At 36.1% G+C, this 16,334-nt stretch overlaps 1 protein-coding gene across 1 annotated transcript in view; it reads left to right on the forward strand.

The window, feature by feature from the left end:
- Positions 1 to 16,334, forward strand: part of thsd7a (thrombospondin type 1 domain containing 7A) — a 214,013-nt gene that overhangs the window by 137,557 nt on the left and 60,122 nt on the right. The window contains exons 9-12 of the mRNA XM_015392697.1: positions 10,803 to 10,918; positions 11,679 to 11,814; positions 12,150 to 12,253; positions 13,758 to 13,952. Coding sequence (XP_015248183.1) covers positions 10,803 to 10,918; positions 11,679 to 11,814; positions 12,150 to 12,253; positions 13,758 to 13,952 — 551 coding nt within the window. The remainder of the gene's footprint in view (positions 1 to 10,802; positions 10,919 to 11,678; positions 11,815 to 12,149; positions 12,254 to 13,757; positions 13,953 to 16,334) is intronic.

Genomic DNA, 16,334 nt, shown 5'->3' on the forward strand with positions numbered 1-16,334 from the left:
TTGAGCCCGGCTCCAGCTTTCAGTATTGTTGTGTCCTTGGGCAAGAAATTTCACTCGTATCACCTACTTATGGTGGTCAGAGGGCCTGGTGGCGCAAGTGTACGGCAGCCTCACTTCTGTCAGTGAGCCCCACATCAGCTGTGGCTACAATGTAGTTTGCCACCATAAGTGTGTGAATGAATGGGTGAATGAATGATTGTAGTGTAAAGCGGTCAGGAGACTTGACCAAAGCGCTATAAAAGTACAAGCCATTTACCAATTCAAGAAACAAACATTTTAAGCTTTTTAAGTAAATGTCTAGAATGGATTAACTTTTTGGTGAGTTTGTATTAGGTATTTATTAAGATGCACATCCGCAGTCATTCATTCTTGAAAAAAATGGGTCTAATAAAAAAATCTAAACTTTAAGACTAAAGTCCATAAAACACCATAATCCTTATCATTAAATGGATGGTTGGAGTAGAAATGATTTAAGGTTTTGGGGTATTATGTGTTTAAGAGGAACAATAGAGGAGAGCAAAAATGAGGACAGGTGACCCTGTCAGTGATAGTTGTCTGCTGACTAAGACTCTACTTCTGTACATCAGATCCAGATAAATTATTAAAGGTTTTTGTTTTTATTTTTTTGTAATTCCAAAAAAGAAAATTAAAAACAATCCACTGGACTTTTTTTCCAAGTTTGAAGACGTTTCTCTTCCAACTAGGAAGCTTTTTCTATTCAAAATGTCAGAAATAGTGTTGAGAACTAGGATTTATAGAGTGGACCAAAAACAAAGCTGTTTTTTTCTTTTGGCCTTTTTTTGTACCTTGTATCTTCAGCTGGCACAATCAAACCAGCAGGTATTGTTGATTAGTTCATGCTTGGCATCTTTATGGAACAAACAGGACTTCCTTCACCGTTCTAATGCAGATGTGACCCATCTCATCCACAGATGGGTCGGAGCTTTTTTAACGCGCACCCCCTCCCGCCCTCATTCACACATACACAGCCTAAGGCAATGAACCTCATGGAGGGCATGTCTCTCTTGCCACACACACACAAAACACATTTTCTGTCAAAGCCCAATAGAAACGTGGGACACAACAGAGAAAAATATGTCAGTGCCTCAGGCTTGGTCTGCTATCATCCTATCAAGGAAGCTGTTATTGTGGGAGGGGGGTAAAAACAACAATGTTGGCTTATTGATTTTGACAGTCTGTGAGCAGACTGCTACCGAATGGGTGTTTGTATAATAACATTGGAATATGTGAAAATGGGGACTGAATGATTCATAGTTATTAATTTAAACTACATCAGCCTTCAGTTCTGTAAGCTTTACTCCTGCCATGTTGTCTTGGGGCTTTTTGTTTTTGATGTTACAAAAATAAAAAATAAATAACTTAAGGATCAAAAAATGCTAAATTATTACTTGAAGAACTGTAATTCTTTCATTTACAACTAATCAGAACAAGTTTTTTAATTGAATGTATTAGTTCTGTTTTCCAGCAAGGCAGGGCTTTAAAATGTAATCTTGCTGAATTGAATAATCTTTTGATTTATGAAATTAACCAAATCACAAGGTCATCTAAAACATTTTGTTTATTTATTCCACAACTATGAAATCTAAGAATCCTTCTGCAGCTGCATTGTTGTTTAGAATGCATCAGCTGCATCTTGTCTAGAATCACCATAAGTAAAGACTAATGATTTTCACAAACAAAAATAGGTGCTAAGAAAAGTAAAATGCAATATGATAAAAGGTAGATGGATGACATCACTGCAACTAACTTCCCACCCCCACAGAGAGTGTAGTGTTCCTAAAAACTTAGCATTCAGGTTGTTACTATATTCAGAAATTTCTTTTATCTCTACATGACACTGGTTAATAATTCTATTGCAACCGTTGAAACCTCAATACACTCCTTCTTATAAAGTTACAAAGACCTACTTTTGAAAGGGCATGTTCTAAAATAGAAGAAACTGGGAAAAAAAGTCTCCAAATATTGTAAGTGCATTTTAAAATCCCACTCAACCCTTCAAAATTGTACAATAATAACACTATTTATTAGTATTAAGATGCTGCATGATATGTGATACCGCATTTAACTCAGAAATCTACAATTTAATCTAAAATGATAGCAGACTTAACCTAACTTATTGTTTCAAGCCAGAAAACAGAGAGGATTTGTTTAATACCATGCTCAACAACCAGAATAATCAATTTTTAGGCATGTTATGTTTTTGAATTTTATGAAGTGTGTGTGAGTCCACACAGAAGAGCATCAGTAGTGTTAATAGAAGCAGCCAGACGAACAATAGCCAAAGGCAGTCATCTGTCTCATTCAGGAGAGGTCATCTACTTTTGTACTGCTTATGTGATGTGTCATGACTGTAAATTAATAAACTGACAGTCTGTAACTTTTCACTCCAAAGTATTACAGGAATGTGCAGACCTTAGTTTTCTCTTTGGCTCCTATAGTGGAAAAGGCCAGAAAAGGTCATACATTATGTGGAACCACCAGCAAACCATGCAGATGAGAGAGATCAGAGCAACATTCTCTTTTAGGGATATAAGGAACAATCATATCTGTGATATAAGATGGAGCTTGGCCATTTAAGGCTTTGCATGTGAGAAGTAGGATTTTAAATTATATTCTGGATTTAAAAGGAAGCCAATAAAGAGAAGCTAGGATAGGAGAGATATGATCTCTCTTTTTAATTTTCATCAGAACTCCAGCTGCAGCAGTTTCTGGAATTCCTGATAGTAAAGGATTACATTAGAACACATTAATGCTGCTTTGCAAAGTTAAGTTATTTTTTAAACTATGTAATTTACTTTTTTATCATTATTGTTAACACTTTAAATTGTTAGATTACCAACTTTAAAACTATTTTCAGTATTCACCCCATACCCTACTCTTAAAGAAAACTCAAAACAGAAGAAAAATGTCTAAAAGAGAACTCTTAGCACAACACTGTGTTTAAAAAATATGCTTTTCTGGGTAATAGAAAAATATCCCTATAGCTATATATACTGTATGCAGCAGTGTGTTAACAGAATGAGTGCATATTTTCCCACAAGCTAAATTTAGTAAAGAACAGTCTGCAACTCAACCAAAAACATCATTTTTTCAAAAGGTGTTACAGCCTGCTTGATGAAGAGGAAAATAATTATGAGGGTTTAAATAAAACAGCTCACTTCACTGAGCTTGCTTTCCTCTTCATCAAGAACATTCTTTTTCTCTGCCTCTCTATTATGAGCCAGAACTTCATATTCAGTCAACTTTTACTGTTGTTGAACAATACAGTAAAAACTTTCATTTTGAAAATGCAAATACTGTGGGGAATGGGGACAAACCTTCCTAAAACTGGCATTCAAAAACAGGCCTCTGCAACACAACTGAACAAGGAACTAGGTTTGACAAATGGAATTCCAACTAGTTATTACTTGTGACCTTTTTACTCATATAAACTCAGATATGGCTTCTAAATTCTGTTCAAACTGATTTTAACACCAGCTGATTAATTATTTATAGAACTTGACTGCCTGGAGTTTTTAGAAGAATAAATTTAGATGAAGATTTATTTCCCTAGAGCCCCGATAAATCACACAGACTCAAGTAAATTCATGCACTTTGTGGCTTTTAAACCAGCGGTCAATACTGTTGTTTTCCTGAAAGCTGCAGTGGACCATCAGATGGTAAGGAACACCAAATAACTAAAAAGGGAACAAAGAAAACATGCACTCTTAAGCATTAGCTTTGTTTGCCTTTCAAGACTTGAATCTTGTACTTTTAAGTGTATTCAGTAGAAAGAAAAACGTTATTCTAATATATTGAAAGATGTATAACAGTTTAATTCAATAGGAAATTGACCGATAGGAAATTGAATTGAAGGGAGGTTGGGATGATCATCATAGAATTGTTTTTTTTTTTGTGTGTGTGTGTCCTATCGTGCCAATAGAGCTCTGGGAAGAGAGCTCCTGGAGCTACATGATAGCCCCACAGATTTGCTTTCACAATCAGACGTTTATGACTGTTGCCATAATATTGTTGATACTTGTATATGGAACTTATGGAAAATTATTTAGGGAGTAAAATTCTATACAACGGACACAGAGATGGAAAGGGAGGTAAGAAAGAAAGAGGGGATAAGAACTAAGGGCAGAGAGAAAGATATTGACAGGGAAGAAAGAGGCACCAGTCCACCATTTCATTGGATGATTTAAATATTTTAGGCAACGCCCAGTTTTCCACTTGCAGCTTTCTATTTCCGGTTCTTTTCCTGAAAAGAGATCAGGAAAAAAAAAATCCACTATACTTTGTTTCCAAGTTTGAAGATGTTTCGCTTCCCATTCAGGAAGCTTTTTCAATTTAAAATGTATAGCGTTGAGTTCGGGGCTTTATACAGTAGCCCTCGAACTCAACAGGTCGGCAATTTGTTGCAGGGCAACGCAGAAAGCAAAAAGACATACAACCATCCAAGCATACTCCAAACCCACCTCCACACAGTCACACACACGCACACACACTTAAGGGCAATTTAGAGATACCAATTAACCTAACAGTGAAGTTTTTTTGACTGTGGAAGGGAGCGGGAGTACCCAGAGAGATCCCAGGCATGCATGCTGAGAACATGCAAACTCCATGCTATAAGACCCCAGGCCAGGAATCAAACCAGAACCTTCTCGCTTCAAGGCAACAGCACTAAACAGTGCGCCACCTAGATCGCACCTTTATATTTTCATTTGAAATTAAGGCCTTCATTGTTTGAGAGGAAGAAAAAAATGCTCATACAGTTGAGATTAAGAATGTTTATTTAAGATGTAATCCAAAAAAAAAAAAAAACACCCACAACAATGTTCCTTCTAAGCTGAGAAAAGCTATGCAGCACATAAAATAAAATCCAGCATAAACTCTAAATCAAATAGATCAATACAATTTTGAATCTTTTTTAACTTAAAGGAATAGTACACCCAAAACATGATTAGCCTTCATTTTCTACTCACCCCCATGCTGAACAACACTCTGGAGTACTTATTTGATATCTCAAATGCATCTGGAGATCTGGGAGGCTTCTTGCTGTCTGCTGACATTCAAATAATGGAGGTCTATGGCGCCCGAGACAGAAAGGTCCATAAAAGTCCAGTCAATATTCCTCCATACTGCTCGTCCAATGTATTCCAAGTGTCCTGAGTGGGTGGCATCCAGAATTTACTCGAAACGAAGTCATTTAGAATGTTTTTAGAGCATAAACAGTAGTGTATAGGATTTCCTGAAAGCACGCACATGCGCGATCACGACGCTACGGAAGCCGGCAGACCAAACCAGCGCATTCAGCTCGGCAAAGAACTCATGCTCTTCCTCAACACTGAAGTCCTCAGACATTTTTCTTTCGTTGTTTCTTTCTTTGCACAGGCAAACGGCACATTTCTTCTTCTACGCTTGCATTATTGGCAGAGCAGACGCTGAATGCGCACTTTCATCTGGTTTGGTGTGCCGGCTTCCGTAGCGTCGTGAACGCGCATGTGCGCGCTTTCAGGAAATCCTATACACTACTGTTTATGCTCTAAAAACATTCTAAATGACTTCCTTTCGAGTAAATTCTGGATGCTACCCACTCAGGACACTTGGAATACATTGGACGAGCAGTATGGAGGAATATTGACACGTTTTTTGTGGACTTTTATGGACCTTTCTGTCTCGGGCACAATAGACCTCCATTATTTGAATGTCAGCAGACAGCAAGAAGCCTCCCAGATCTCCAGATGCATTTGAGATATCAAAAAAGTACTCCAGAGTGTTGTTCAGCATTGGGGTGAGTAGAAAATGAAGGCTAATCATGTTTTGGGTGTACTATTCCTTTAAACCATCAATAAACATATGAGAAACAGCTGTTTCTCATATGTTTTTTTTTTGTGTGGATAAATTCAGGTAGTTAATGAAGTAAAAACATAAACAGGGATGAATCAGCTCATTCTCAGATATGTTGGCTGCAGCACTTAGATGTGAGGAGCTAAAGGAGATCCTGCAGCTTGTGGATTTGCGCTACATTTCAAGGATGCAATGCTGATAGTCTTAAAATAGCATATTTGGACAACCATTAAATAAGTTAGGACAGACCTGAAAAATCCGTACAATTAAAGTCATTGATATTCTGGTGAAATTATAACTATTTTTATGATATTAATTATAAAGTGCTTATAATGTTATATAATAAAGACATTAAAAAAAGCTGTGTAATAACAAAATTACAAGCAAAGAGTTACATGATTATACTGTATCACAGGCAACAGCATGCATTTCATTGTGCAAAATGTGAATGTTTTATTGTTAACGAAAAGTTCTGTCTGAAAGGTGCATTGTTTCCTTTTGGCCTCGCCAAAGCTGGGCTCTTACATATAGTTTACGACACAATTGATGAACAAGTCTTTTTTATTTTCATTTTAGGTCGGTAAAAAGCTTAAATTAACAGTAAACTGTAAATTTAAGTGATATGACCAAAATTGTTGGGAAATTGTTGCTGTAATCTCTTAATCTTTTAATAAACAATGTAACTTTGCATGATGGTGATGTTGATGCTGCTCACATTGGTCCTTAGTCTACTTAGGGGGCTTGTGTGTACAGTATGCATAGACACATGAAAAATTAGATTGAACATTTCCCACTAGTATTAAATTCCAGATCATAAAATATGAATACACAATTTGATATTAGGTAGTTCCAACCCTCTGTTAGAGGTCTATGTATTCTTAAAGACTTGCTTAAGGTTGTAGAGTAAGTCATTGATGCACATGTGGGTGCTGATGTACTTACAAATCAAACTGATTGTGGTTTTTAAACAGAAGGCATATTTTACATAAAATTTAGAATGCAGAATTTCCATTTAATACATGTTTTTTTTTTTTTTTGTTTTTTTGATGCATTGGTTGTGGACAATTGAAGGTTCTTCATGTGGAAGCTGTAACAAAAGGCAGTAAAATGTTTTTAGAATGGGCATAAAATGCTGCCTGTTCCTTCAGTCTAAGCAGCCCAAGTGAAAAAAAAAACCTTATTGTTACTCATTGTATGTATAGATGTGCACGAAATGTCACTTTTTAATTACCATTTCATGGGTCAATACTGCTAAAACAGATATGACTGAGACTTTTTTTAATTATTATTTGAACTATGTCGGCAAATATGTTATATGATTGTGTGGAGCTTCATTTATTTGGATCTTAAAGTGTTGTATCATTTGTCTCTATTTGCTTTCTCCCTTTTTTGTTTTTTGAACAGTATCTATAAAGTAGAGATTATGGTGATTACAGTAGGATTTCCACAGACTTAATTCAGATTCCCTATGGGATCTAATGTACAGCCTTTGGTTTAAAATTGTGTCCCTTTTTATGAAAACAATTTACTGAAGAGAGACACCTGATTACTGACATCATTGTTCTTATAGAAGAAACTGAAAATGCAGAAATATTTTAATGCAGTGGTCCGTCAGACATCCTATTTGTTTGTTTTTTTATGGACCTTTACAGTTTTATAAAACCAAGATAGATTTTTTTCTGCTTGAGTGGGATTTAGATCTATTATTATTAACATTAAACATCTCCCTGTGTTGCCTGTACTGTACATTTAGCTTGCCTGCTTGGCTCTTTATCATTCTACTGATAGCAGTGATGTGAGGAGGGTGCTTCTTCTCAACAACATTAACCCTGACCCAGATGATGACTGAATCAGTCATAAGATTAGCACATGAAATGGCAACCTGGAACTGGTGGACCAGTTAGACAGACCCAGAGAGATGAGATTACTCGATGACTACCAGCAAGTCTATCGTGACCTATTTATCTTGTTCCATTGGTATCCACAGGAGACCTAAGGTGCTTAAATGACGGAAGATTAACTGCCATCCTTGGCCTAAACAACATCAGCTTGACCCCATATTCTGTGGCTTCAAAGGGATTATTGCTCAGTGATAGCTGAATCCTTTTGAATATAGGCGTTTATATACTGATGCAGCTTTAGTCCTCATATGTTGAACACTTCCAGTGATGCCTATGTTGGTAATGCCATGCATCTAACAAAATAATTTTACCACAGGCCAAAAGTTGGAAAGCAAGATTAGATATTCAAAATTCCATTGTTTTATTGACATAATTGGCCAAACAAATAATGATTAAATAGTTGGTGTTGTTTGCAATGGAAACAATATTTAAATGAAAAATATGTAGGACACTTTCCCTCTAATAGATAGATGATGCATGAATCATTTGATTGAAATCATTTTGCTGAGATGCTTCATGTTGCCGTCTATCAGTATAATCAATCAATCTAGAAATGGTTTGATTTCAGTTATGAAATAGTTCAAATGTATACGTTTTGGGTAATGTTGTAGGATTCCACTTCTGCTGAGCTTGACATGTTTCTACAAAGTGTAGGTAGAATTTATAGTGGATTCTTTGATGCTGAGCTGGCCAAGTCTAGCTGGTGTCTGGTTTCCCTATCCATGGCACTGCCATCTCTATGATGCACATTTCCTATCAGGTTAATTGGTTTATGTCGAACATATCCGCTGTTCTGGTATTCACTCATTTTAATTTTAGACTCATTTGATAATGTGTGTCATGTTGACTGAGGCAGAGCTTTTTGAAGGTCCTATGTTTACCCTATTATGGTTTTGTTTTTGTTTTTTTTTGAAGACTTATTTAAATCCTTTTCAAAATGCTTTATGGTGAACCAAGCTAAATTCAACAGAAAAAAATGAAAACCCTCACTTGGAATGACATTTATTATTGCATTTTACAGAACAATTGTTAATTTTTTTTTTTTTTTTTTTCATTACTAATATACAATATTCATTGGTCCATAAGCAAAACTGGCCTTTTTAGAGTTCGGAATAACTATGTTAAAATGATTTAGTGGGACTCTACTGCTCTGTCTGAACTGAAGGAAGAACAGGTCTCAGAAATGCATTGAGAGTTATAGCTACATGCACAAAAATTCCCAGGTCCAGCACTGAAAAAAATTGTTTCATGTTTGCAGGGTAGGATATAAAACAATTGTGTTAAAGTAACTAAATGTGATTAAGTAAATACCAAAAGTGGTTGCATTATTTTTTTCAGCTTACCTCTGTTCAATTGAGGCTCAAAATCTCTGTGTACATGGACACCAAATAACATGATCCGATCATGTTGTATGTGTACAAAATGTACACAGATTAAAAAAATTTTAAGCATGCCCAGAACTGTCCAATTTTCAAGAAAAACGTTAGGCTAATTAAAACCGGCAGGCACATGCAGTGGAAATTATTTTACTCCAAATTTCCCAATGGGTGTGTGCATTTACACTTATCGTAGTGGCAATCGGCAAAAACCACCTTTCTCTTTCAGATTGAAATTTTCTCCCATCAAGCCAAATGAAATAAGTATCTTCTGTGCGACATTTTTAACCTCATCTGTCCTTCACTCAATTATTTGTGTCCACATAGATGTAGCTATGAACTGCTTAAATGCAGAAATTTCACAATGAAATGTATTAAAAAACACACAAAAAAATCTGATTGTACTGTTTACATGGACATAAGTATCAACAGAAGCAGACAGAGAGAAAAATAAAGCTTTTCTTTGTAAGTATTCTTTTTTTCTGTAGGTTATTAAGCTTGGATGATTTTTAGAATAAAAACGGCTGAACAGAATGTTGACTATTAATACAGAGACATTTTTTTTCTTTTCTCATAGAAAGTTTATTGTTCAAGTACAAACTCTGCTTTTACAAGTGAAATGTTGCCTTTTCAAGTTGAGGAGGGAAAAGTGGTTTAGAAAATACACAATCAATTTCTGTGAGAAACTCTTACCCAAAGAAGTAACTGTTATGTCAGATCAGTGGTGTATTGAGGACTTTAATGATGTCATCTATGCTTTGCATTAAATAGCAATTATTTATACAAAGATATGTTAGCATTTAAATGTTTAAAGAATCATGTAACTTTAACTGTTTGTGGTTTTCATGGTTTGTTGAATCAGTTGTTTTTCCTTTTCTAGCAAAATGTTTTAATCACTTCCATCTGGGACAGAGAAAGTTCTTTTGTCTGACACTTATATCAATACTGAAATAAACATTACTGTGCACAAAATAATACTCTAACCCAGCCATCCCCAAATTCGGTCCTCATGGCCCCCTGTCATGCAGGTTTTAGAGGTTTCCTTGCTCCAGCACAGCTGATTTTAATTGAAAGCTGAACCTCTGAAACCTGCAGGACAGGGGGCCTTGAGGACCGAGTTTGGGGATGCCTGCTCTAATCTGTTGACCCGGTCTTTGTCTTTTTTTTTTTGTAACACTTCACAAAACCAAGGAAACTGCTTTAGATCCTCTGCCAATAACAAAGCTTTTGGTTGTGGAAATAATGGTGTGTGGGGAGGTTGCAGGAAATGTTTAAAAATGGAATTTAATCAGGTTATGTTTCTCTGATTAGATTGATTTGAAACATAAGTGTGACAAAAAATAAAAGAAATACATAAAAAGTCTATTATAAAGTCTCTCAGGTCAATCAGATGCACAACATAGTAAGAGGTTAACCAAATGTTTGACCCTGAAGAAAAGAGAAGATGAAAAACGTGCTATTATCTCTTTAAGCCCACTATCTTCTTCTGTATTAAAGATTTTATTATTTGGAGGTTTTATTGTTCAGAACCTGCTCAAAATTTTGCATTTAAAAGCTCTGTTTTTCGTTCTCAAAACATACAAAAAAAGGAAATATAGGATCTCAGCTGTCAACCCTTATTTTTTAATGGCTATGTGGCTCTTATTAGTTTCATATTTATTATGTGTTACAGGTGTCCAGAAGGCCCTCGCCCGAGCACAATGCGGCCATGTCAGCTTCCCTGCAAGAAGGACTGTATTGTGACCCCTTTCAGTGACTGGACAGGATGTCCTGTCAACTGTGATACAGGTATACTGACATATAATTAATGTATAGCTGGTCCCATCCAACTCTTCCTCACATAAAATATATATATAATTTTCTTTGCAGCCTTGGACCTGAGCCTCAGGCCTTTGCTTCCTCACTCACTTCTTGTTAACATAATTAATTTGACAGATTGGCACAACAGACAACCTTTGGGCTGACCTCTTTTAGTATGTCTAGCAAATCAGCTTGCCACAGGCAACATGTTTCAGAGAATATATAGTGTTATTGTGTTCATGTGATGAGAGAGAAACCTTTTCAGCTGAGGTCTCTGGTCAGACTTTCACTGTTCTGGCTGTTAAGAAGTTGTAAGCTCTCAGCTTCAGATCATCCATGCGTATTTGTTGATAATGGCACTGTATAACAACCGTCATGCAAATGTCCACTATGTAAAAAAGAAAAGATTTACATCTTAATTGTAATCTGATAATGCAGAGAATGGTGCTCCGCCCACTTAAGAGTTCATATGAAAGATTCAGGACTGTTCAAATGGTTGTTTGAATTATATTAGATAATTAATCTCTTTAAGTATAAATTCCATAGAGGTAAACATAGTCATTATCAAGGTCAAACTCTTTGTTTAATCTGTTATTACTGTTGACTTGAGTTTCAAATTAATTTACTATGTGAGATGAATGACAGTTGTCCAATTAGACTTAATTCTTTCCTGCATTCCATTTTCTATTGTTTCTTATTCTTAATTCAAGACTTTTCTCTGTCTTAACGTCAACAATTCTCTCTTCAGTTGGTGACCCTGCAAAGAGAAAGCAATCAAGGAGACGTCTTGTCATCCAGATGCCTTCTAATGGTGGGCAGGAGTGTCCGTTGGTGCTTCAGGAGGAAAGGGACTGTGAGGTTCCAAAAGTCTGTCCTGGTTTCAGGTAGTACAACTATATTTAATTAATCTTTAAAATGATATTATTATTTTACCTTTTAAAATATTACCTTTAAATTTTAAGTATGGATCGACTTTCTGGTTACTAATAGCAACAGATAGGCTGCATCTTAAAGGTTCGTTCAGGTCCAGCTGATTATGGCAATAATAGTATAAAGAATCAGTGTACAGGCTCTTTTCAGTTTTTTTTTTATTCTTCTGTAATTTACAAAATGAAAAACTATATGAACATGTTGGAGCCAAAAAAGGCATAATTTGTGTCACTGCTAGAACTGTAGTGATTTACAATAACATTCATAACTCACCTGACTGTATTTTAAGGTGGAAAACTCACAAATGGAGGAAGTGTCAGCTGGTCCCATGGTTCCTCAGAAAAGAGACTCCTGGTGCCCAAGAAACATGTGGACCAGGACTTCAGACCCGAGGTAACTTAGATATGTTTTCCTCTTTTTTTCAATATTTTTTATTAATATATGTCTGTTTTTTCACTAATTCAGCCCAGGCTTAAGTTTTAGATTAAGGAAAGAGATAGTTTTTTATATGACAGGCAAAATTCAGGGTAAAGCTCTTATGAATATCACAAAACTCTCTTGAGATTTGGACTGAAACATTCTCACTTTTCAATGTGTTCCTCTTGAGGCTGGTTTCGCAGTCAAGAGTTGTTTCTCTGATTATATGTTTCCCCTACCTCAGGCTTGAGTCATGCAATTTTAATCATACGTCTCTTGTTGGAATTTAGGATAAGATTCTGCACCTTTCCTTCAGAGCACACCAGTCCATTCCCTATTTTATACACACTTCATGCATATGTGACAAGTACTTAAAAGCAGAAAGCAGATTTCTTACTGCTTTGCCGTAACAAAGAGTCCTGGGAGGCTTTCATAAAAATCCAATTTCAAGGGGTCACGCAGAATGATCAGTTCCACCTCCAATAGGAAGCTTTTATTACTTCTTATTTTGCTGTTTCTTCATCACTGGCTAACATTATTACCAGATAGAATCAATCTGTTTTTAATGTGCTTTAAGGTCTATTTCATATTCAGCACAGCGGTCAAATCCTTTATCTTCTCATTGATTTTATACCTTTTGTAAACTCATTTTGAGATATTCTGTTTTATTTCCTTCCTTTTTGTTATCGACTTTGATCAAATAAGATGCTACTTCCTTACAACTCTTTTTCAGCAGGATGTATTTTGATATTTACCTTTAGAGACCCTCACCTGAAGGGAGAAAAAAAAAACCCTGTGGTGGCTCCATTAAACACACAAAGCCACAGGCTCTTCTCTCCCTCAAGCCCACACAAACACGCAAACAATAAGACGTGACCTCACACACCAGTAGATAGAGGCTTTCCGAACCAATAGCAATACCCACGGGGGTTTGACAAAATGTGCAGTGAGATTGATTTCTCTATAAAGGTATAGCCCTGCAGAATGTCTGGATACAGGAAAATGAAATACTGTAGCAGCACTCCTAACACCCTTTATTGAGGGAACAAAGAGCAGGAGGATGCAGTTAAAAGCTAATTGACTGGTGGCGTTTTAAACCAATCGAAGCACCAACGCATTTGTGTCTGCTCCTGTCATAATTGTTTTTAAACCTCCCATGAGATCCAATCTGAATTTCACTCCTCAGGTTTATTTTTAATTCAGGTGTTTTTTAAATGAAAGGTATTGAGTCGTTTTTCATAAGCACACACATTTTACTGAGGCTTTATTGGAAAATGCGTGACATTATGGTTAAATCTCAGTGATATTCACTACTATATCTACTATATTTCAATTGAATTATTTAATGCACTTTTATTTTTTACCACAAACATTGTCTTAAATAATATTTTAATAGACAGCAATCAGTGTTAAAACCATAAATGATGATTAATGTTCATTGTTTTTATTTTTTCCCCTCATTCTCCTCTGATTGTCCCAGCTGTTTCCTGCCGCCAGCTGGACGGGACGCAGGCCGACATCAGCGAGTGTCTGAGGTCCGCCAAGGCCATGCCCGCCATCACTCAGCGTTGTCAGCTCCCCTGCCAGGATGACTGCCAGTTAACCAACTGGTCCAAGTTCTCGTCCTGCACAGCTGACTGTGTGGGGGTCCGCACCAGAAAGAGGGCATTGATAGGTGAGAACTGAGTGAGACGGCTCAAACAATGGGCTGTTGTTAACCCGTCTCAAAGAAGCTCATTTTCTCTGCAGATTAGTGTTGGTGAGGTACCTCTCAGAATATTTCAAGAGGAAAAAAGAAAAGCTAAAATTGTCCATCATTTTTAGCAGGGTCAGCCTTATGATCACAAGAATCTAATCACAGTCTTTGTCCATTTGCATTATGACATCACCGAAGCTTAATAGAAAAAGGCATTGAGTTTGGTCTAAACTTTTGTTGCCAGATAGGGTTTAAAGTTTTTACATTTTACAGAGCTTAAAGTGTTTTAATCTCTAACATGTCAACATGATGTTAAGTCAGTAATTCAAATGCTTATTATTTTAATATTACATTCATACTTCATATGCTAGAAGGGAACTTCAAGACAAAGTAATGTTTGGTGGTAATTCATTATTCTGTCCTTGGAGCTTGGAATATATCAGTTTTATTTGGTTCTATTATTCCATCTGATTTTTGAGGATATGGGTTTGAGCCACTATCATCTGATGAAATGGAAAGGCCATTCTTAATACAGTGCATAGCATGACTCTTAGAAGTAATGCTCCACATTCTAAGATCAGAAGTAACTCTCCGTCTGGACTGCATCAGGATACCTTTGAAAAATAGAAATCTTTGTAGATTGGTCTCACCTTTTCCTCTGAACCAATGTTTTATAGATTATGGAAACACCTCGAAGCCATTTTATTTTCATCATTGTAGATTTATTTATTTTTTGTCAATCTTTAATGTTGTTCTGAGTAATATTTATATCCCTCTTGCAATTGATCACTTTACCTAAGTCAGCTCTAGTATTGGATGGGTTGGGCAAGCTCTGCTCATGAATGCACAAGTAGATTTTGCACAGAGGCAGGACTCTTGAAGCTTCCCTCACTGCAACTGAACTGTTCATACATTAAATGATCCAGAAAGCTTTGTTTTTTTTATTTTTTTAGCTGTAATCTTCCCTTTTTATTTAAAATTCCTTATGGACCAACAGGAGAATTCAGTTTCTGCATCACTCACTGCCAGTCTGCTAATGCTGCAATGAAAGAAACAAACATTCTGCTCTAAAAAAATTTAGGGTTAGGGTTATCATAACAAAGTTTATTTTAATACAAGTAAAGAATTTTGATCTACATAGCACATTGTAAGACATTAAATCATGAATTCATTGAATTGATAAATAGAAATAAGATTTTTCTACAAAAACAGATTAAAAAAGATATAGCTGGCTAAAAAACAAACTAGAGTTTCTACCAAGATCATGTCCAAAGGTTAAGTGTTCCAAAGTCTGTGGCCAAAGAAGAAAAGTGTCCAACTGTAGTTTTCATTTCAGCGTACTGGTTCTGAAAGACCTGTTGGGAATGTTTTCAAGCAGTGGTTTTCTTGTATTATCTGGTTCCTACATGCAGGGAGGTTTGCTGAATTAAAACCGGCAGATAAAATGTCCTTCTATTTGATGACAGAGGCCCCAGAATTGGTCTTTAAAGATATACCATATGGTACAGGACGAGGGGGAGACTTGCTCTGTGGAGCAGCCACAAGGGTTAGAGTAGGAATAGAAGCTCTACAAAGTGGACCTTAGTTTTTGGAGCCAGATCTAATGTCAAAATGTATGAGAAGCTGAGGTCAGAGCTGGAATGAGTAGCACAGAACAATTTGGGAATGAGAACTGCCACTACTTCTCTTTTTCTTCTCTTCATGGTGAGCTATAGATTTTGGAAGATCACTTATAAAAACACTGTCAAACAATAAAGTCCTGGATTTTCTACAAAATCTACATGCATAACTCATTAAACACTAAATATTAACTATTTGGTTTAATTTTAAAACAGAATTTTATATTAAATCTTCTTTTCAAACTCGATGCAATCATGTCACTGTTGAAGTGGGTGGCTAGGAAAAAGGATCATTATGTGGAACATAATCTATTCGTTTCTCCTGCTTGTCAGAGATGTTTCCAGACAATTACAGCACACTGCTGAAATGCAATTAAGAAAGAACATTGTTCTGGATGGGGACATAAACAAGACAAAACATGGAAATGATTTTCTAAAAAAAAAAAACAGCAGGTAAAGATATTTCTGGTTTCCAAAAAGAAAATCATCTCCTCATTTGCATATGAAATTGCTGCTTAATGATAGACTGCTCGAGTGAAAAGACTGCTCTAAATGGGGGGATCTGATGAGAAGAATTAGGTTGTTTAACTTGATGTGCTTCTCCTAATGTTTTCACTGTTCCTGTGTCCGAGTATACGGACAGAGCCTAATCTCCCAGAAAAAATCGTATACTTTGATGATTCAGACTAGACTACAAAACAAGATGCACTAAGGATGTTGTATATGCGAATCCTAATTTCAA

The sequence above is a fragment of the Cyprinodon variegatus genome, unplaced genomic scaffold, assembly GCF_000732505.1.
Source record: "Cyprinodon variegatus isolate N-32 unplaced genomic scaffold, C_variegatus-1.0 Scaffold603, whole genome shotgun sequence".
Classification (NCBI taxonomy): Eukaryota; Metazoa; Chordata; class Actinopteri; order Cyprinodontiformes; family Cyprinodontidae; genus Cyprinodon; species Cyprinodon variegatus.